Genomic DNA, 20,111 nt, shown 5'->3' with positions numbered 1-20,111 from the left:
GCGACGGGGAGAGGCTAGAGATTGATCAGATCTCCGTAGCCTGCTTCAAATGCACTGGGTCCGTGAGGATCCGCAGCGCTTAGAGATCTTCACACAGCGTGAAGTCTCCTCCTCCTGGTGTTCGTGGAGTCCTCCAACTTGGGCGGAAACCACTCAAGCCTCTTATACGGCTAGCAAGCCAATCACTAGCCGCCACGTGTGAATAATTTAGAACTGGCCAATAATGGGACCCAAATCTACATACAAATGGCGGGAACTCTTTGCAACGAGCATTTCTGTGCTGTAACAAAGAAATGCACCCTGCAAAGAAAGCTCCAAATCGGCGGGAAATTCTCCCTTGCACCGGGATTCTCTTTTGCAGCAGAAAACTCCACCGTGCAAGGAAGCTTGCAATTTAGCGGGGACAATTTAGCAGTGCCGAAGCACACACAAATAAAAATCACACCTTTTGGGTTGTGACAAGCCCCACCACTGCTCTCAGTGGCTGGCCCTGCTGGTCTGAAAGAGGAGACTGCAATCAGGTGACTCTGTAGGTGAGTGCTGGCAACTTTCCCAGCAGCGGCCGCAGCTCTCCAGACGTGTGTGAGAGTGACTCAGGTGGAGCTGGCAGCAAGCGTTGGGGGAGGGGGGTGGATTGCTACTTGTCTCCTGATTGGTGTCACCACTGTCCCTGTCTTTGGGGAAACCTGCCCTGCATTGGGCCTGGGCCTGGGCATGGCCCCAGAGGGAAGAAAAGCCACTCGGCAGGTGCCCCCGGGACTGGTGCCCACTTCCAAATGCTCTGCATTCTCCCCATTGTTACGTCACGGAAATCAGAAAGCCGCCGCCATTCCTACACAAGTCACCCTCAAAGAGACAGCAGCTTGACAGCAAGGAGTCCCCACCTCCTCCTTGCCTGTCTAGGGTGCGGGTCTGGCCCCTCTTGCTCCCTCTGGGCCCTTAAAATACATGGGGGCAGGGCCGGAGGGGAAGGGTCCCAACCCCTGCTGGTGGCTGCGGGAAGCCAACATGGACTTTGCAGCAGGGACTGTACAGCACCAGGGCATTCCTCTCTGGATCAGGTCATGGAAACCTAGAGGAGTGGGACTGGGAGGGATCTCTAGAGCTCACATCTAGCCTAGCCCCTGCTTGAGGCAGGAGCATCCCTGTCCAGACTATCCTGTACACACCCATACTCTAAACTCTACATAAGACAACCTGCAGCCCTGACAAGGGGTGTTTGTAGACGAAATGGGGGCCCTAAATTGAAGCAGTGGGTTTTAAAAAACACTGCTTCAATTTAGGGCTGATTAAACCCCTGTGTCATACACCCCTGCCTCTTACCTGCCCCTTTGGCAGGGAGGGGAAGGCAAGCTGCCGGCAGGTGGAGTGGTCCCTGGGCTGGGCTGGGGAGAGCTGGTGCTTCCCTCTGCAGGAGCGGTGGCCCCCCCTAGGTGGCACCCACCTGCAGGCACCCGGCTCTGGTGGTCCTGGGGGCACTGCAGCCGCAGAGGGAAGCACCAGACTCCTGCGCAGCTCAGGCAGGCAGGCAGGCTCCGGGGGGATGGAGGATCAGACTTGTCACTTTTCTTGGCCGGAGCCTGCTTTCCCAGGATGCTGCCAGGCTGCCTGCAGGGCTTCCTGCAGAGCCCCTGATCTGCACAGAGCCTGGTGCTTCGCTCCACAGCTGTAGGGGAAACAAACTAAAACTCAAATTAAGGAGGAGTTTTAGTTTGCTGCGCCCCAAGTCATTTAAGGAGTATTACACCGCTGAATTTCCTACAGCACCTGGAATTAATGTGCAATGCACTGCTGAGGTGTGCAAACACTGACACCATTAAAGTGGTACAAAAGCATTTAGCCCTCTTTAAAGTGTCGTGCATACACGCCTCTCATTTCGTCTACACATGGCTCCCCCACCTCAGCTGCTCGAGTGGTGAGTGGGACAGGGAAAAGCCAGACAGTCCCTGGCTAGGGACCCTGCAGACCAGGCTGGGGGTTTAAACCCCTCCCCAATCATACTCAGCGGCTAGCCAGGGCCTGGCCAGGCTCCCCCTGCACCCCAGTCAGCTTCCTTGAAGTTTTGCACCTGCTGCAGAAAGGAAGGGAGGCTTCTAGCCTGAGCCTGAGCCACTGGAAGTACGTGCCTGCATTTCCAGAATCAAAAGTGAATGTCTATTCACTTGCTTCCCAGTTCAATCTACACAGGTTAGACTAACCTGCTAAGATTGAATTGATTCAGGCTTGGGCTTTTTGAATGTCTGTATTTGGCCTCAATGTCTGCATGTGTAAATGCAGATGCTTACTGTGCAGTAATTAGCTCTACTGTGCAGTAAAGTGTCTCATGTAGATGTGTCCCCTAGCTACAAATACTGTTGTGCTTAACCAAATTAGCCTGAAGGGCTGCTAGGTCTATAACCTTTGTGCTTGTCTGGGCTCTAAAGGAAATCTCCTCTTGTACTTCCCCATTCTTTATTTCAAGCAATCCCTGCAATATTCTCTTCAGAAATTTACCAAATATACACAGCTAGAGCTGGCTGATAATATTTCATTCCATTCAAACTGATCCTGGGCAGAAATTGCGGTACTGATTAAATGTATTGTTTTTGAAAAGCTTTTCATAGAGAACTTATGATATTTTTTCATCAAAAAATATATCAACCTGAAATTTTTGCCAGAAAAGGTCAAATTTTCAGGAGACGAAAACCTCATTTTCAGATGAGCTTACTGACAAACAACCATGGCTTCTGGACTTCAGTCATTCCTTGAGGTATGAGCATAAATCCTGTTAGACCACTTGAGTTCTGTACAGCCCCATGCAATTCAGAACAGGAAAGCAATATTGTCAAACAGGAAAGCAATATTGTCAAATTTCACTGATAAAGGAAATTTTAAAATCACACCATCTCTGCAGTTAAATATTTATTCTGAACATTAGCATCAAGACAGTTTATATGCTGCTTTTAAAACAAAAGGTGCTTATTTATTTAGGAAGAGTAATACATTGCTATTGTTGATGTATTAGATAAAGATAAACACATTCAAATCAGCAAGACGGTCCAGTGATTAGCATGCTGCTTGGCACTCAGCAGGCTCAGGATCAATTCTTAGCTTTGCCACAGTATCTTGTGTGACTTTGAACATGAAACTCAATTTTGTGTGCCTCATTTTCCCAGGAGGTACAACAGAGACAACAGTATTTTCCTGCCCTGTAGGAGTGCTGTGGGTTGCTTGGCTATTACATGTCCGGGGAATAAATACATACTTAAGATAGGATGCACAGTAAGCAAACCTTCTTTGGTCATGTACATAGACTGATTTAAGTACCCACTACTTCATCTGTACTTTAACAAAAAATATCTGTTAAGTTTTGGAAAACCAGGCAGGGTATTCTTACCAGCTCTCCACAATGCTGTTTTCTGGTCACTAGGAGTGGTCCAAGGTGGCCTTTGTGCTCTGCTCCCTTCCACTGGCAGCTGTTTTTATAAATGGTTTGCTCAGTTTCAGCTCTTTGCTTTTGGCTGGTTTTCTCTTTTTCACTTTGTTCCTGGTCTACATCAGTTGTCAAACTTCCTCCTCCACCTTTCAGAAAGAAGAGATAGGACAACTGAACTGCACCTGATTAATGTCTTCTGTTTCCTTAAACAGGGGAAGTCTACACTCTCCTTCAGCACATGGTTCAGAGTTACAACATTGCTGAGTGAAATTTCTAGAGAGATATCTGATGTCTTGGATAGTCAGTTTTAAATTATATCCAGGGCAAGAGAAGGTATTGGAATTGGTGGAATTTCCTGTTCTGGTCAATAAGTTACTAGCCCATGTGATCATGTGTTCCGTTAGCTTTATTGCCTTCTATATTTTTATCTGCCCTAACAATTCCAGTGACTTCTGTGAAACACAGCCTTATATCCAGGACCCGCAAGCCTTAGTCACCTACCTAACTCATGGCTGGACTACTTTGAGGCCCTATCTGTAAGAGCACTTAGGTCCCTTTACTACCACTGAGGCCATTAGCCAGTAGGAATTGAAGGTCTTCAGCACTTTTTAAGTGTAACCCTTCTGCCGGGCACTGGTCGGCAGCAACAAGGGCCGGGTTCAGTTTTGGGGTCTAAATATATTTTACTATGGCTCAAGCTCCCACCCAGATCACCTGGGAAACACTAAATAAATTGCTAGGGTGTCCTGCATAATGAACCCCTTCCTCACAAGCAGTGTAAACACAGAGGATAAACTTATTACAAAAAACAAAGGCAAAGCAAACAAAGAAAAACACTCAATACAATTTAAAAAACTACCAACTACAAGGCATAGTTCATAGATTGCACCCTCTTGGGGAGGCTTCACCCATGCCCAGGCAGTCTGGGACTTGGGACTCACCCAAAAGGCAGTTCCAGAGGTTTGCACCCTTATACCTGCCCTTCAGCAATGGGCTGGAAAAGGGGGCTTTCACTGGAGAGTGCTTTGAGTTGCTCTTCAGGTTCACTGGGCTACGGGAAGCTGCTAGTGAGCTGGGATCCTTCTGTGTTGCAAGGGGCCCCTCGTTGCTCCCTGTGACGTTGTAGGGTCATGGCCCACTTTCATTGGGTGGCCTTGAGGGATTAACTATGGTTCCAGATAGCATGCTGCACCCCTGAATTCCTAGTCCCAATTCTAGCTCTGCTGGGCAGAAACTTCAAGAAGATTTTGAAGGAGAGGTCAGGCCTACCTCACAGGGCCTGAACTGGACAGCAAAGGCCGGCCAGGGCTATACTATACTGAGGCCTGAACATATAGCTGGGGTTCAGCCATGCAGCTATGCTGAAACACCATAGCTATAGAAACAGCAGAAAAAAAAGCCCAGGCTTATGGCTGTGGCCTGGACACCTGGTCTCAGCTATACCCTATGCTGAGACAAAACAATTACAGATTAGAGGGGGCCAGGCCCCTGTAGCCAGTAACTGCCAGAACCCATTCCTGGGCAGTTTGCTTCAGTGATTAACACCCCCATGGAGTTAACCCACTTAAGAAAAAAAAGAAAGAGGGAGGAAATAGGAGTCTCAAACTCCCAAACAGACTTTTTCTCCCTCTACCTGAGGCTTTCCCTTCAAATAGCATTTGCTTGCCTCTCCAGTGAAGGGGGGGGGAGGGAGGAAAAGACCCCTGCTCCCCCTTGGGAGCAGGTTTTCTGGCTCCCAGGCTAGGGACAGAAGTTATGAATAAACCGGTTTAAGTGATCAGAAGCTGGTTTAAACCTGTAACAGTACATAAGTTCGATGCACACATACAATTTCAAAATGGCCAAAACTGGTTTAAGATAAACCTGGCTGAATGTAGTATCAGACTTAATTGATGTGGCTCAAACCAGTTTATGCAACTTCTGTCCCAGACCCCTTCCTGGTTTAAGTTAAATCACAGTCCCCCAGCATCTCAGTGTGCTTTACAGTCCTGGGCGGGGCTGTGCTCTCTGCTGTAGAAAACAGGACTGGCCCCACCCCTCTTTCCCCCAGCCCAAACAGGGGCAGGAATGTGGCTAGAGGCATGGCCCCCTGAGACAAAGGGAGCAGGGAGTGGGTTTATCTACCGGGAGACTGCAGCCCCTGTCAGCCATTCCCTCCTCCCCACTCCAGTGGCGGGGGAAGGCAAATGGCCAGAACCCCTGGCATGGCCCCCACCATCCACCTGTCTTCCCAGCGGCTGGGGCTGCAGGGATGAGCCTAGCTGGCCTGTGAGTACTGCTGAGGGCGGAGGCAAGCTGGGCTGCCAGGGCCGGGTCCTTCTCAGCTGGCTGTGCAGCTCCCCGTGCCCAAGCCAGGAGGGCCTGTCATGGAGCCCTAGCTGGCTGGGAAGTGCCCCACAGGGTGAGCCTGAGGGGACAAATCCTTTCCCAGCCCACTAGGGCTGTGAGACAGCCCAGCCTGGCAGTGTGGGCCGGGGGTTGGCTGGGGAATGGACTTCCCGGACCAGCTCCGAGGTGCTGGTGGGCCCTGAGCCCCCCAGCCGCTGCTGCGCCCCCTGTCCTGTGCAGCACACAGGGCTACAGGTGCACAACCAGCTTTGAGCTGGCCAGGCTGGGGAGGTTTTTCTGCCCGTCTCGCCTCCAGCTGCTGCTGCCATAGCCGCACTTCACTGCTCTGGGCAGGGGGGGAGGGGGTGGCAGGGGACACGACAGGAAGCTTCAGCCCCATGGTTTCTTCCTAGCTTGTGGAGCTCCAGCTCCAGCCTTCAGCATCTGGGTGGAAGGCGTCTGGGGGCTGGAGCTGGAGACCCATCCACTGGCCAGAAGCCATGGGGCTGAAGCTTCCCATCCCCCCAACCCAGAGTGGTACGGTGTGGCAGCAACAGGAACAGCTGGAGGTGAGGGGGCCAGAAGAGCCACCCTGACCCCGGCCAGCCTGGAGATGGTTGTGTGCCTGCAGCCCCAGGTACTACACAGTACAGCAGGTGTGGCGGTGGCTGCTGGGCTCCGGGCCCAGGAAGGCTGCTCCCCAGCCAGCCCCCACCTGTGCTGCTGGGCTGGACTGTCACACACCCCAGTGGCTGGGAAGGGCCCTGTCTCCATGGGCCAGCCCTGTGGGGCACTTCCCAGCCAGCTGGGGCTCCATGACAGCCCCACCTGGCCCAGGCATCGGGAACCAGGAGAAGTCTGGCCATGCAGCCCCTATGGCCCAGGGAAAGAATTTACCAAAAATCAGCATTGCAGTAAAAGTATGTCAATAACCAGTTAGATTTTAAAAAAGAGATTGGGGAATATATGTTTAAAATATGTTGACTTAATATAACGAAGCAAAACATAGGGCAATTTCAAGGCCTTTAAAATGAAAACAGCTTCATAAAATTGATTGTAAAAAAGTTTTAATTTCCTAGACCATGCCTATTTTTGTGGCTCTTCGAAGACAGCATGATTGGACCCAATCTTTACTCTTCTACAGATGCTTTGTGTGGTCACAGCTACTAGTCTTTTAATCTAGAGTGGTTAGCCCCAGTTTATGGCTCAGTGCAATGATCTTTTTCTTTATTTGCCATGCTGCATGGACAGTAAGCAACTAAGATACAGTAACCTTTTAGAAATGCACACTAGATGTTTGCACTTTCCTAGATTTATAGATGTTTGGGTTGGAAGGGACCTCAGTAGATCATCGAATCCGATCCCCTGGCCTGGGCAGGAAAGCTCTTAGAGACCCCCAAGGTAGGGGAGAGCACCACCTCCCTTGGAAGCCCATTCCAGATTCTGGCAACCCTTACTGTGAAGAAGTTCTTCCTCATGTCTAATCTAAATCTGTTCTCCGTCAGTTTGTGGCCATTGTTCCTAGTTACTCCGAGGGGTGCCCTGGTAAACAGAGCATCTCCTATTCCTTGCTGTCGTCCCCCCTTCCCCCCCCCAAATGAATTTGTAGGCACATTGGAACTGAATTAAGAACCTTCTCTCTTTCATTTGTCTAATTTAGAGGTTTAATACTATAGAAAAGATTTCCTTGATTTTTCCAACACACCCTCATTCTCTATTTCCCATGGTGAAAAAGTCCTGTTAAAAACAAATCCAGATGTGCAGTGACTGAATTAATCTTTTGTGGGAATGGGCCAATTTGAGAGAAGATGTCATCTGGTGCAAGAGGAAATCAGATGAGAACTTCTGAATATATTCTCGGCCTCCAGTGACTCACTTGCTGGTCTTGGGCAAGTCACCTAACTGTGCTGTGCCTCAGTTTCTCTCATTAACCAGAGACAATATTTGGGTGCCAGAAGACATAGTTGGTGCTCACAATGTGGTGCTCATTCAGTACGCATGCTAAAAGTGCCAATCTTATATTCTTCACCATCAACCCCCCACCCCCTCCACCTTCCGCCTGCCCCGTTTCTTTCTTTTTATAAAACACAAACTCCCAAATTTCCACACTGGGAAAACTAAGGTGTAAACCTCTAAGTTTAAAGCTTGCTTTTCTATGTTACTTGGAATATTAAGACTTCTATCCAGACTATAAAGGGTTACATATAGCTGAATTCAGACCAAGGCAAAGGGAGGGCAAAGGCACTCTCATGTCCCTAAAATCCAGTTGATTGGTTTAGTGAGTCAGCTGATGAGAGAAGCCTGTTTTTTTACCAGTTCCTCCTTCCTGTCCCACTGCTAACTTTCTAGTGAGACTTATGTACTCAGGACTGGCAGGGGCCTCGACCAATAACATTGATTCCTCAGCCTGAGAGGTGGTTCAACTCTAGCACACAGGAAAACACACTTTCCCAGAAACAGAACTTGCTTCATCTGAGCCTCTGTGACCTACAGGCATGCTAGATTTTACCCCTTTCCTCTCTGCAGCAGCACTTTGCAGGCCTTGCAACTAACTAGCCAACTGGCACTAGGACTACAGCCAGGAAGTTGTGGAGGGTGCTGATTTGTAGCCTTCAGCCCCTCCTGTACCTCTTGAGATACCTGTCATTAGAGCCACGTGACCAGGAGCCCCCAGTGAACCTCTCTCTCCTGTTCTGCGCAGAGACGGAAGTGCAGGCTTCTCGCAATCGTGAGGAGGGGTGTTTGGAAAAGGTAAATGAACATCACTGATAAGGGGGTGGCTTGCAAGTGGGCTGATGTGACACTGTGTTCTGCTCACATCCATCAGGGGCCCTGGTTGCAAGGGGAGATCATCCTGGTCTTTCCTTCTAGTGCCCAGAAAGTTTCAGCATGCCCTACACATCCTCTTGATCTGAAACTTGATGGTTGAGATAACCAATGTGTCATTGCCTTTTGCCAACGTTTAATTTTAAATTATCTCTGTCTTTTGCTGCTAAATCGGAAGTTAAACAAAAAAGCGAAGCAAGCACTTTTTCTGTGGTCACGTGCTCTTAAGCGAAGCTAACTTTCTGGACTCAGAAAAAAAAGTTTCACTTCTGAAAAGGGGATTTTCTGGGCTGTCAGTCCAGTGGGGCGGCTTGGTATTCTTTCTCCTTCCTAACCATCATATGTCACTGATGCCATTTTTAAATACAGAACCCAGTTTGCTGCTGGTGTAGTCTATGGAGCAGCATTGTTTTACCCCAGCAGAGAATTTGGCGCTCTCACATTAAGCGCAAGAGGCAGGCCTACCCATGTGCTGTATGCACACAGCAGCATGGTTTTTATTGCTTTTTAAAAAATGAAAAAAAACCCCAAACAAACAGCCTAACTGGACAAACTAACAGACCAGAATCTTGTCATCTTGCAGAACTGGTACTGAAAAAGACCTCTCACATGTTAATAGATGATAATCCTGATGTGTCTTGTTAATAAGTACCAGATATGATGCTGGATTTAGGAGGTCAGGCCCATACTATAGACACCAGTTGGCAAAGCCATATCAGTCAGAGGTGGGAAGAGGTGTGGCCCTTGATTATTATAACTGTGTCAGCTGCAGCCCCTGGTATAGAGGCAGTGATATTAGCAAAACTGCAACGACAAGGCATTGTTTTACAAATCATACTTTGCTGGTACAGGTATTTCTCTACCAGTTATAAACATGGCCGGACGATGACATTTGTTCACCAAGAACTAAATCAGCAGAGGGACCAGCAAAGCATTTTACACTGGCTACTGTATTAAAAAATGAATCATTTAAATCACTGGAAGAATTAGGCCTATTTCCAGCTCAGTAACATATTTGTGCAAATATTCTGCCAAATGCCACTGTTTGTGATAAATCACTCTGCACTGGACTTTCTGGAGTTATAGAACATCTTTCCCCTTTATGAAGCCATGTATTAAAGACAATATGTAATTCAAGATATTTTCACTGGAGATGCTACTAGCCCATTAATTCTCAGCCAGGGTGCCACATGACCCTGGGGTGCTGAGAGATCCTTAGAAGGGTGCTGCACAATATTAACACTATTAGGTGTGTAAAGATAAAACCATAGATTTCAAAAAGGAATCCATAGTGTTATAAACATTCTGACCTGTTGTGGCCTTTCTGAACTTTTTGCAACAGAAGAATTGCTCTATTATTTTTCTGTAGTGAAAAAATCAAGTGAAAGCTAAGAGCTGGCATTTTTGAGGGGTGCCCAGGTCTAAAAAAGGTTGAGAACCACTGTACTAGCAAATGAAACACTCTGTCAGCACTTTCTGCTCCTTCCAGCTATTGGGACACTGGAGCTCTCACTACGATTCTGGAAAAAGGCTAGGAGCATTAAACTGGAGGCAAGCTACTAACAGAGCATGCTACAGGGAATGTCATGTTGCATAGTAAGGATATTACACCAAGTGAATGTAAATAATACAGTACCATAAGGAAAACGATGGTTATTCTATGTGCATTTTAAATAGAGATGATCTCATTGTTCTGGGTTTCTTTGACATCTCTTTGTTCTGGGTTTGTTCCATTTTTGGGCCCTTCACTAGAGAAAAGATGTGGACAAATTGGAGAGTCCAGCAGAGGGCAACGAAAATGGTTAGGGGGCTGGGGAATATGCCTCATGAGGAGAGGCTGAGGTAATTGGGCTTATTTAGTCTGGAGAATAGAAGACTGAGAGGGGATTCAATAGCAGCTTTCAACTCCCTGAAGAGTGGTTCAAAAGAGGATGGAGCTGGATCATTCTCAGTGGTGGCAGATGACAGAACAAGGAGCAACAGTTTCAAGGTGCAGCAAGGGAAGTTTAGGTTAGATATTTTGAAAAGCTCTCATGAGGAGGGTAATAAAGCACTGGAACAAGATACCCAGAGAAGTTGTGGAATCTCCATCCTTGGAGATTTGTAACACCGGGATAAACAAAGCCTTGGCCAGGATGATCCAGTTAGGGATGGTCCTGCTTTGATTAGGGGGTTGGACTAGATGACCTCTTAAAGGTCCCTTCCAACCCTAGTTTTCTATGATTCTATTATATCACCTAGCACAATAGCACTTCTAGATGCTACTGAAACTACAACTAATATTTAAAATAATAAGAAGACTTATTAACATCTGAGATATGATTCTCCTGAGATTTTGAGATACGAGATATGAAAGAAGTAAGAAACTGCAAAATTCAGTGCAAAATCTTGATATAACAACAAATCTAAAAGGTCTCTGTTGAGACTGATGGTAGTAGAGAGTGTCAGTAGATAGGAACTGTAGTGTCATGCTGACTTCAGTATCTGGAAAACTGTTGGAACAAATGATAAGACATTCAATTTGCAAAGATCTGGAGAATGAAGAGGTGATCACTAGTAGCCAACATAGACTTCTTAAGAAAAAATATCATGCCAAACAAACCACCTTGATCTTCTTGAGTAACTGATTTGGTGAATAAAGGAAATGCTGTGGGCATAGTATACTTGGACTTTACCAAGGATTTTGACACTGTCATGTGGGACTTTCTCACTGATAAACTGAGAAATACAAGGAAATAGAATAACCAGGAAATGGTGCATAATTGGTTGAATAACTAAGCAAAGAGTAACTATTAATGGATCAATGTTGGACTTACAAGATGTTTTGCAGAGTTCTGGGTCTGTTATTGTTTAGCATTTTTATTAATAACTCAGACACAGGATCAGAATTCCAGGTAACACAAAACTGAGAGGAACTGAAAATACTTTGGAGAACATGATTAAAATTCAAAGGCATCTTGATAGAACTGTGCTATAACCAACAAGATAAAAGTCAAAGACAAAGATAAAGTGCAATACATACGGGAGAGAAGTGAGATGCATAATATAGAATGGGGTATAACTTGGTTTGATGAGAAGGATCTGGGATGATGGCTCTCAAACTCACCCTAACTGAGCAATGTGATGCCATCACAAAAAGGCAAATCCAATATTGCATTATATTAATAGAAGCACTGCATGCAAGAGACAGGATGCAATGATACTATTCTATGTGGCACAAATTGGCTTCAGCTGGAGTACCGTTGTCTAGTTTGGGTTCCATGTTTCAAAAGGCAGAGAGAAACTAGAGAAGATTCATCAGTGAGTGACAAAGATGATAAAGGACATGGAATGCAACTTGCATGAAGAAAAATTAATGGGCCTAAGGAAGTTAAGTTTGGATGAAAGGAGTTTAACGGGAAACACAATAGCAGTTTTCAAATACTGGCTGCCATAAAGATGGAGAAAAATTGTTCTCCTAAGCCAAGGAGGGCAGGACAAAGGGTTTAAAAATACAGGAAAGTAGACTTAGACTGAATTTCAGGGGAAAAAAATGAATTGTAAGAACAGCAGGACAATGGAACAAGCTTGTTAGAGGAAAATGTGGAATCTCCTTCACTGCAGGTTTTTAAGAGGAAGCTAGATAGACATTGTCTGAGTGATTTAGGAGAAGCACATTCTGCATCTGTGTAGGGGGTCAGACTAGAGGACCCAAGGTCCCTTCCAGCCATATGATTCGGGTGTTGTGGATGTGAAAATTCCTGGTTGTGGGAATACTTACCTTCTAAAATGTTTTTGCATGTGATGTGCAATTTCAAGATTCCCTGGCACTTCCTTGTCAGACCAGCTCTTTGCCAAAGAGAAAGCTTAAAATCCCAGATTCATGCTGTCTGGCCTGGAAGTCCTTGGTTCAGTCCCTTGCATGTTGGCCAAGATAACAGCCATCACACTTAAAATCTAGAAGACAACATGGAGAATGGGATACAGCATCCTATTCATGGAGAGGAAGTTGATTAACAGGGCAGGAAGAGGATATGTGGAGGGGAAAAGATTGATTGAAGGTGAGGGAGGTGGGCATGTAGACAGGAAGAGAATGTATGGTCAGGCTTGTGAATGAAGAAGAGGTGAAAGGTCTCAAAATAGCTCTAAGTTGTGATGCCATGGAACTGAGGGTTTGAAGGCTGGGAGGGTTTGCCCTTACTAGGAGTGGTGGGGCTTCCACAGGCCAGCACAAATTAGAATAGGGTAAATACCTACAAAAAAAGAAATACATTCATGCTTCTTGTTTTAGATGACTATGTGATGCAACCTCCCAAGTATCCAAGACCTCAAGTACACGATTAAAGTCTGATAAGATTTTTTTTTATTCTACCACGTTCCAATAATTGGAAAGTTCAGACCTGCTAAGTGTCTTGCATCTCTGCAATAAGTGTACAGACCATTTTTGGCTGCAAAATTGTTTCCATTTAACAGGTACATGTTAGGGGAGTATGCCTGGCTGATACCGAGATGTTATCAAGTTTCCTCTCTGCATGGGGTACATATTATGCAACTCTTGACTAAAAAAACAAAAAAAACCCAAAACCCTAAAACAAAAATACATTGCTGATGGTTGTGGTTTGTTCTTTATCAGTTATTTTATGCAGGTTGTACCTGGTTTCTGAAGTAGCTGAAGCTTAAGCTGTTTACACTTAGGAGAGGATTGTTTTCATGTCATATTCAAGAGCTGGCTTCGTTTTTAAGAGTTTCACCAACCACTGTGTTCTACATCATGTCATGATGCCTTTACAGTGTGGCTAACTGGCAAAACCATTACAGAAGGCAGAGCAGCATGGCATCTTATAGACTAACTCAGATGGGTGTTTGGTGGGGAAGCTGAGTGTGTAGAGAGCCAGCTCCATCTTCTTCCCTCCATCTGTCCTACTAGGATGGCATCCTGGCTTCAATGAAGTTCATGTCCATTTTGTCCAGTGACTTCAATGAGACCAAGATTTGACCTTTGGGATTTTTTATTGGGTGGAAAGAAGTCAAGTTTAAGCAGTTCTTGGAATTCTGATTAGAAGCCTGACTGGTGAGCCCTTAGCAGGTTCTCAGCTTTAAATTCAGAGTTTCTCTGGACTAAAAATTGACCCATTAGTGGGACTTTAATGTTGGGTTTCTTTTAGCCACTTTTCCGGGGGAACAATGCTGTATCACTGTTTACAAAAATACCATGTTTTCTAGTGTATAAGCAACAAATTCTGTTCCTGAAAAAGGTCTAAAATTAAGGTGCATCCCATACTATTACCAATGTAATGAAAAATTATGGAAAACATCATAATAAGAGATGATCAAACTTCAATTTATCTTAAAAACATGTATCCCCAAAATGTTATCCTTTTGAGGAGTGTGAAGGGCGTCTTATATGCAGATGTGTCTTATCCATTAGAAACTACAGTAATAACAACACTTCTTCAGTATCACTAATACAGTGTTTTTCACACACATCAAAGAAGAACAAGTCCATATAAAAAGGCAACAAAATAACTTTAGCACCCAACAAGCTTGTAGCAGTGTTTTCTGTGCTTACCCCATATCAGGGCTGCCTTCAAAGTGGACCAGGCTTACAGCTCACCAAATGGTGTTTTAGGTTCAGAAGATGGCAAGCAGCTCTGAAGCCTGGATTGGCAGTGCTTATTTGTTCCTCCAGTCTAAGAAGATTGTTCTGCCCTCTCTTTATGGAAACTCCCAACAGAAACCCAAGGTGTTCCAGGCCCTCAAATTGGCATTAGCAGGTACGTATCTCATTTTGCTTATCACTGCACTGAATACAATTGGGAATGCTAATTCTGCTTCTGTTGTTGCTCTTTAATTTCTTTAATTGCTACATGAATGTGATGCCTGTCAAAAAGTGATTGATCCATAACACCAAACAATTTTCAGGAGTCAAAGTGATCTGCTCTAATTTCATTAGTCACATTCCATACATTTGTGTTAATCTAGATTTTAATCTCAGGGATTTTACAGAGATTAAATTCAAGATTTCAATTTGAGTCCCAAGTCATTCAAAATACCTGCAACTTGTGGATGAACAATGATCCATTGAGAAGATAACTTCTCTTTTCTCCTTTTCACTACAACACAAGATAAATATTTAAGTTATACAGAAGGCAGTGAAATGGTGTAGTTACATTTTAGTTCTACACTGATAGCATGAGATCTTGCATTACATTCATTAGACCTTAAACCAGATTGTATGCTGTCTTGTCAGATGATTTATTTCTTGATCTTCTAAACATCCCTAATGGTTTAAACATTCACATACAACACTTTCTTTCCTCCAACATCAAAATCTTGTGCAATCCTTTTCTTTGTTAATAGTGCTTGTAAGCTTGGATAAAAAGGTAGTAAAAAGTTGAGAAAGACTGTAATAAAAATAGAACGATTTAACGTTACAGTTTGATTCTGGCTTATTGCTCAGAAACTTCTGGCTCCTACTCTTATGTTCAGACCATGCTTCCTTCTTAGGCTGTCAAATCAAAGTGCAAAACCTGAATTCAAAAGCAAGATGTATATTGAAACTAACACACATTCTCAAAGAGTAACCTCCTGTACTTGTACCTCCCTGCTCATTTAGTCATTTAGCCCCATTTCTGACATGGGGAAAAGGATTCCCTTTTGAACAGGAAATATTTTTTTTCATTTGCTACCCATGAGGGAACACAGTTTCTTTTTTTTTGGATGAGCACATTTTTTAAACTAGTATTTCACAGAACTGTCTGAGCATACTCTGGGCATTGTTTTTGGGATTGTAGTAGCACAAATAAGATTGAAGATTCATTCCCATTGCGTTATGCTTGTGCACGTACGGGGTAAGAGACAGTCTGTGCCACAGAAAGTTTACAGTCTAAATCAAGGGTGGGCAATTATTTCAGATGGAGAGCCGTTTAATAAATTTTGGTGAGCTGTTGAGGACTCCAAGGATAGCCACACCCCTTGACAAATACCCTGCTCCCTGGTTGGCATCTTGGGATCAGAAGTCCCGCCTCCTAACTCCTGACCTTTGTCACCGGAAGTCCCTCCCCTTCCCCCAGAAGTACTTTTGGGAAGGGGTTTTGTCATCTTGGAACTGGCCCCCCCCCCCCCCCCCAATGATATACTAAAAAAAAAAATCAAACATTGACAATAACAAATTTTAATTTTATTAAAAAAAATATTTTTTCCTGATTTGTGTGCGTTTGTGTTGCATATATAGAGGTGATTGCATAATAGCTCAAAATGAAATCTTACTCTTGTATATTGTGGGGTGTGTGGAGGGTTATGAGTGGGTGGGTATGGGATTTGTTGGGGGTTGTGGGTGTGTGTGGATGTGTGTGTATGTGGGGTATGGGGGAGGGTGTGGGGATGTGTGGATTTGGGTGGGTCGGTAGGGGTGCCTTGTTGGGTGTTTTTGGGGATGTGTGGGTGTGTGTGGGGGTGGGTATGGGGTTTGTGGGGTGTGTGTAGGTGGCTTTGGGTATGTATGTGGGGGGTTGATGTGGGGTGTACATGGTTGTGGGTATATGTATATGGTGAGGTGTGTGCATGTGTGTGGTGGGATGTGTGCACGTAGCAGTGAGTGAGGCTTCCCCCAGAGGCATGCTCCCCTCACAGGGGGTACATGTGGGGAGGGGTGTGGGGGAGTGGGTGGGTGCAATGTTTGTGGGGTGTGTTGGGGAGGATATGAAAGTTAGAATCAAATTTGAGAACAGTGACCTTGAAATAAACACCTGTAGTAATTTGCATATAGTACCCATAGATTTAATTAATCCAGAATTGATGCTTTTTTTTTTTTAAACTCCTGCTAGTTTTAGCACGGGTACTTCATAAGCACACTTTTAAGCAGCACTTTTGTATCTATTTATATATAATGCAAACTACATATGATATTAATCCAAAGCTAAAAGGCTCATGATTCACTATATAGTTCATTGGGCTGAGCCTCAGTAGAGTCAACAGCATTTCAAGCCATGGTGACCCCATAGCTCAGCACTGCTTGGGTGTATGCCTGCCTATGTCTGTCCATAACCTAAATCTCTCTCGTTATATTTTAAGCCGGTTGCTTCTTGTTTTGTACCCTTTGGGCACAGAGAACAATTTATCACCATCACTTGATAGCAACTCCTTTTGAACAGTTGTATTTGAAAACTGTTAGCAAACTCACTGTTCAATCTTCTCTTATCTAAAGTAAATAAAACCAGTTTATCCAACCCTTCTTCATATGTCATATTTTCTGGACTATAATCATTTTTGTTGCTCTCCTGTGGACTCCTTCCAATTTGTCCACATTTTTCTTGAAGTGTGATGTCCAAAACTGGACACGTACTCCATGGAAAGCCTCACCAGTGAGGAATAAAGGGCACAGACAGAAGTGGAACTCCCAGCTGTAACTCAGTATGCCTCACAGGAAGATTCTTGTTACAACGATCCCCCAGACCAAGCTGAAGTTCACTGTTGGTTCCAGAGGAGAGGGGAAATTAGCTGCTAGCTTTGAGCCTGTAGCCAGTTTTCCCTAGCAGCAGCCCCTCCTCCCTGTTAGCCCCCCACTGTTTTCAGAATGGGAAGGGTAAAGACAGCAGAGGGAGCTCATTCTGGGGATTCCCCAGTCAGCATTTCCTGGAGGGTGGGGTGGGTGAATTGGAGCCTCCCCACCTTGGGTGGTGGAGCTCAAGTACACCTGTACATCCTCCAGTGGGGGCTGAAAACCCCCCCAGACCAAACTCCCTCTGGTCCCTTCCCCCCTCCCATTCTGAAAACAGCTCAGAGGATGGCACGCAGTGTAGACACAGATTACAGAAGACACTATTTTAAAATGTCTTCATCTGGACCCTCATGCAGTGAGGGTTTAGATTTTTGCCCAATTGGCCATTTTTGAAGCAGTCTGCAGTCATGCACTTATGTTTGGTCGTGGCTATAAACCACTTTCTGTGGCCAGATCAGGCATCTTTTCTGTCTGTGCCCAAAACGGATTAGTCACTTCCTGTGACTCACATGTGATACTCCTGTTAATATATCCCAGAATGATATTAACCTTTTTGTAACTGTATTATATCACTGACTCATTCAGCTCACAGTTGTGATGACCCCCCAGGTGCAGACAGAAGTGACAATTTTTGCCTGATCTAGCAACAGAAAGCACAGTTTATAGTTGTGACCAAATACAAGTGCATGGCTGAAACAGCTTCAAAAATGGCTGATCTGGTGAAAATCTGCAATGACCCTTCATTGCATGAGGTATCAGATAAAGATGTTTCAAAATGTAGGGTCTTCTGTAACTTGTGTCTGTGGAGCTCCCAGCCTGTCATGGTGTTCATAATGGAAGGGGGGGAAAGGGACCAGAGAGTTCAGTTTTTCAGCCCCTCCCCCCTGGAGCATGGGGCCAGTGTATTGGAGCCCCCACCCCCCGGAAGCGGGGGGGGGGGCGGCTCCAATCCACCCATCCTACCCTTCAGCACTAGCTGGGGAGCCCCAAGAACAAGCTCCCTCCTCTCCCATTCTGAAAACAGCAAGCACAGGCAGAGAGCCTGGCCCTTGCTATGGGAACCTGACTGCAGGCTCCTAGCCTGCAGCTAGATTCCCTGTCCCCTGAAGCCAACAGTGAACTCATCTGGTTTGGGGTAATGCTGTAACTCAGACTGCTTTGCAGAGATGGTTCTGAGTTACAGCTGGAAGCTGCACTTCTGTCTGTACCCAGGAGGTCTGTTTCTGTAGTAATGCAGGCTGCCAGTTGGACTACATCAGTCTTCTCTTCTTCCCTTCAGCTCCAGCTTGCCTGGCAGTCAGAAAGATTCCCCACCACCCGCTCCCAGCACCATGAAGCCTATTCCTTACACAATGACAGTACACTACAGCAGGAACTACAAGTCCCCCTGCTGCCCCACACACCCAATGGCTAGAGGGAGGCCACTAAATGTACAACAACTAGATTCTTGAGATAGATTATGATAAAACAGGAACAGAAATGCAGGTTAGAGTCTAATAACTAGGGTGCCAAGGCAGGATACTGAGCAGAGAACTTCAGCCCACTATCTCAAATGTATCTAGAAACTCTCCCTGTGAGTCCTGAAACTCCTCTGCATCCATGGGCGCATATAATCCTCATTAATTTATAGAGCATTAAAAATTTTAAACTGGTTTATTTTGGTGCGTCATGTTTGTATTTGCACACAACAGGCTTTTGAACGGATTAAGTCCCATGTGCAATTCCCCTTTAAATTCCAGCATGGAGAACCAAATACCAGTCTGGCTCAAATTGCCCTCCCTCTGCTCCCACCAGGCAAGTGAAGTGAAATCCCTGACATTTGGTTAGGGAAGGGGTGGAGGCTAGGGCTGCAACAGGGCAGGGGGTTGGGGGTTGCCTCTGAGGGCAGCAGGGAACTCCGGGGCTTGCTGGGCAACACAGGGGCCAGTGCCTGTGCTTGCAGGTGCTGCGTGGCCACGAGACGCTGCCCACGGGGAAGGAGGGGGAAGGGGTCAGGCTGCCTGGCTGTGGCCAGGCTGCCTGGCACAATGCAGCAGCCCCATCCCAGGGTGGGGGGTGCCACAAGCCTCCCCTCCTCTTCCCCCCAGCCTGCACTGGGGCTGGATACTCTCTGCCGCTGCCTGCATGAGGTGGAGCCACCACACTCTGGCCCAGTCAGGACAGAAACATTTGGGATCCCTTTGGGAGGGGGCAGGGTGCTACAGGTTGGGAGGGAAGAGCACCGGCAGGGATGGGGGCACAGGGGGCTGCAGGTCGAGAGTGAGGGGCACAGAAAGGGCTGAGGGGGCAGGGGCTGCAGATCAGGAGTGAGGGGCACCAGAGGGAGGGGTGGGGGGCTGTAGGTTGGGAGTGCAGGGTACTGGCAGCACCAGGGGGTTACGGGTCGGGAGTGAGGGGCACCATCATGGCCCAGGGTGGGCAGGGCACTGCTGTCTGGCTGTGAGGGGCACTGGCAGGGCTGGAGTGAGTGGGTCAGGAGTGAGGGGCAGCAGCAGGGCTGGCGGGGAGCTGTGGTTTGACATTGGGGGCAACAGAATGGGCAAAACAGGGCACCAGCATGTCACTGCCTCCGCCACCATCACCCTCTCCCTGCATGACAGGACTACAGTTCCCAGCATCCCCCAGCTGCCTGGGCTTGGTACAATTTCCATGGGGACCACTGACAGACCCACAGATCACTGTCTTGTCTTGGGGTCTCTGGGTGCATAGTGTCCTTTCTCCATCAAGACAGGCAGTGGAGAGTTTCTTAATACTGGTGTGTGTGCTCTTTACAAATCTCTCAGGTGCAATAAAACTGCATGTTCCCCTGTCTGTCTGTCTGTCTGCCTCCTTTGTTGGGAAGGAGCAAAAATGCCTGCCTCTGGGTGGGATGGGGTGGGAGGGGAAGAAAACCCATCAGCTTTTCTTGCTCCCAGGAGAACAAAGAGACAGGCCTTGGTCTGAGAAGGTGCAAATTGCCCTCTTTGAAATATAAAAAATTTCCATAAAAAGGAAAACAGACCCATGGCTAGGTGCTGCATTCAGTCAGGGGGAAGGGAAGAGTAGGGGGTGAAGGTGCTGTTT

At 46.3% G+C, this 20,111-nt stretch overlaps 1 protein-coding gene across 4 annotated transcripts in view; it reads left to right on the top strand.

Annotated features, from left to right (window-relative positions):
- Positions 1-8,200: 8,200 nt before the first annotated feature.
- B3GNT9 (UDP-GlcNAc:betaGal beta-1,3-N-acetylglucosaminyltransferase 9) overlaps positions 8,201-20,111 on the top strand; it is a 59,023-nt gene continuing 47,112 nt past the window's right edge. Inside the window, exons 1-2 of one of the 4 annotated variants that reach the window (XM_006019047.3) lie at positions 8,201-8,494; positions 14,178-14,322. In XM_006019047.3, coding sequence (XP_006019109.1) covers positions 14,187-14,322 — 136 coding nt within the window. In that variant the 5' untranslated portion in view covers positions 8,201-8,494; positions 14,178-14,186. Of the gene's footprint in view, positions 8,495-14,101; positions 14,323-20,111 lie in introns of those variants that run through there. The other 3 variants (XM_014517672.2, XM_025198437.1, XM_025198435.1) reach the window with 3 other exon arrangements.

This window comes from Alligator sinensis, unplaced genomic scaffold, assembly GCF_000455745.1.
Source record: "Alligator sinensis unplaced genomic scaffold, ASM45574v1 scaffold97_1, whole genome shotgun sequence".
NCBI lineage: Eukaryota > Metazoa > Chordata > Crocodylia > Alligatoridae > Alligator > Alligator sinensis.
The sequence above is the reverse complement of the archived record's forward strand: the minus strand, read 5'-3'. Positions and strand labels throughout refer to the sequence as shown.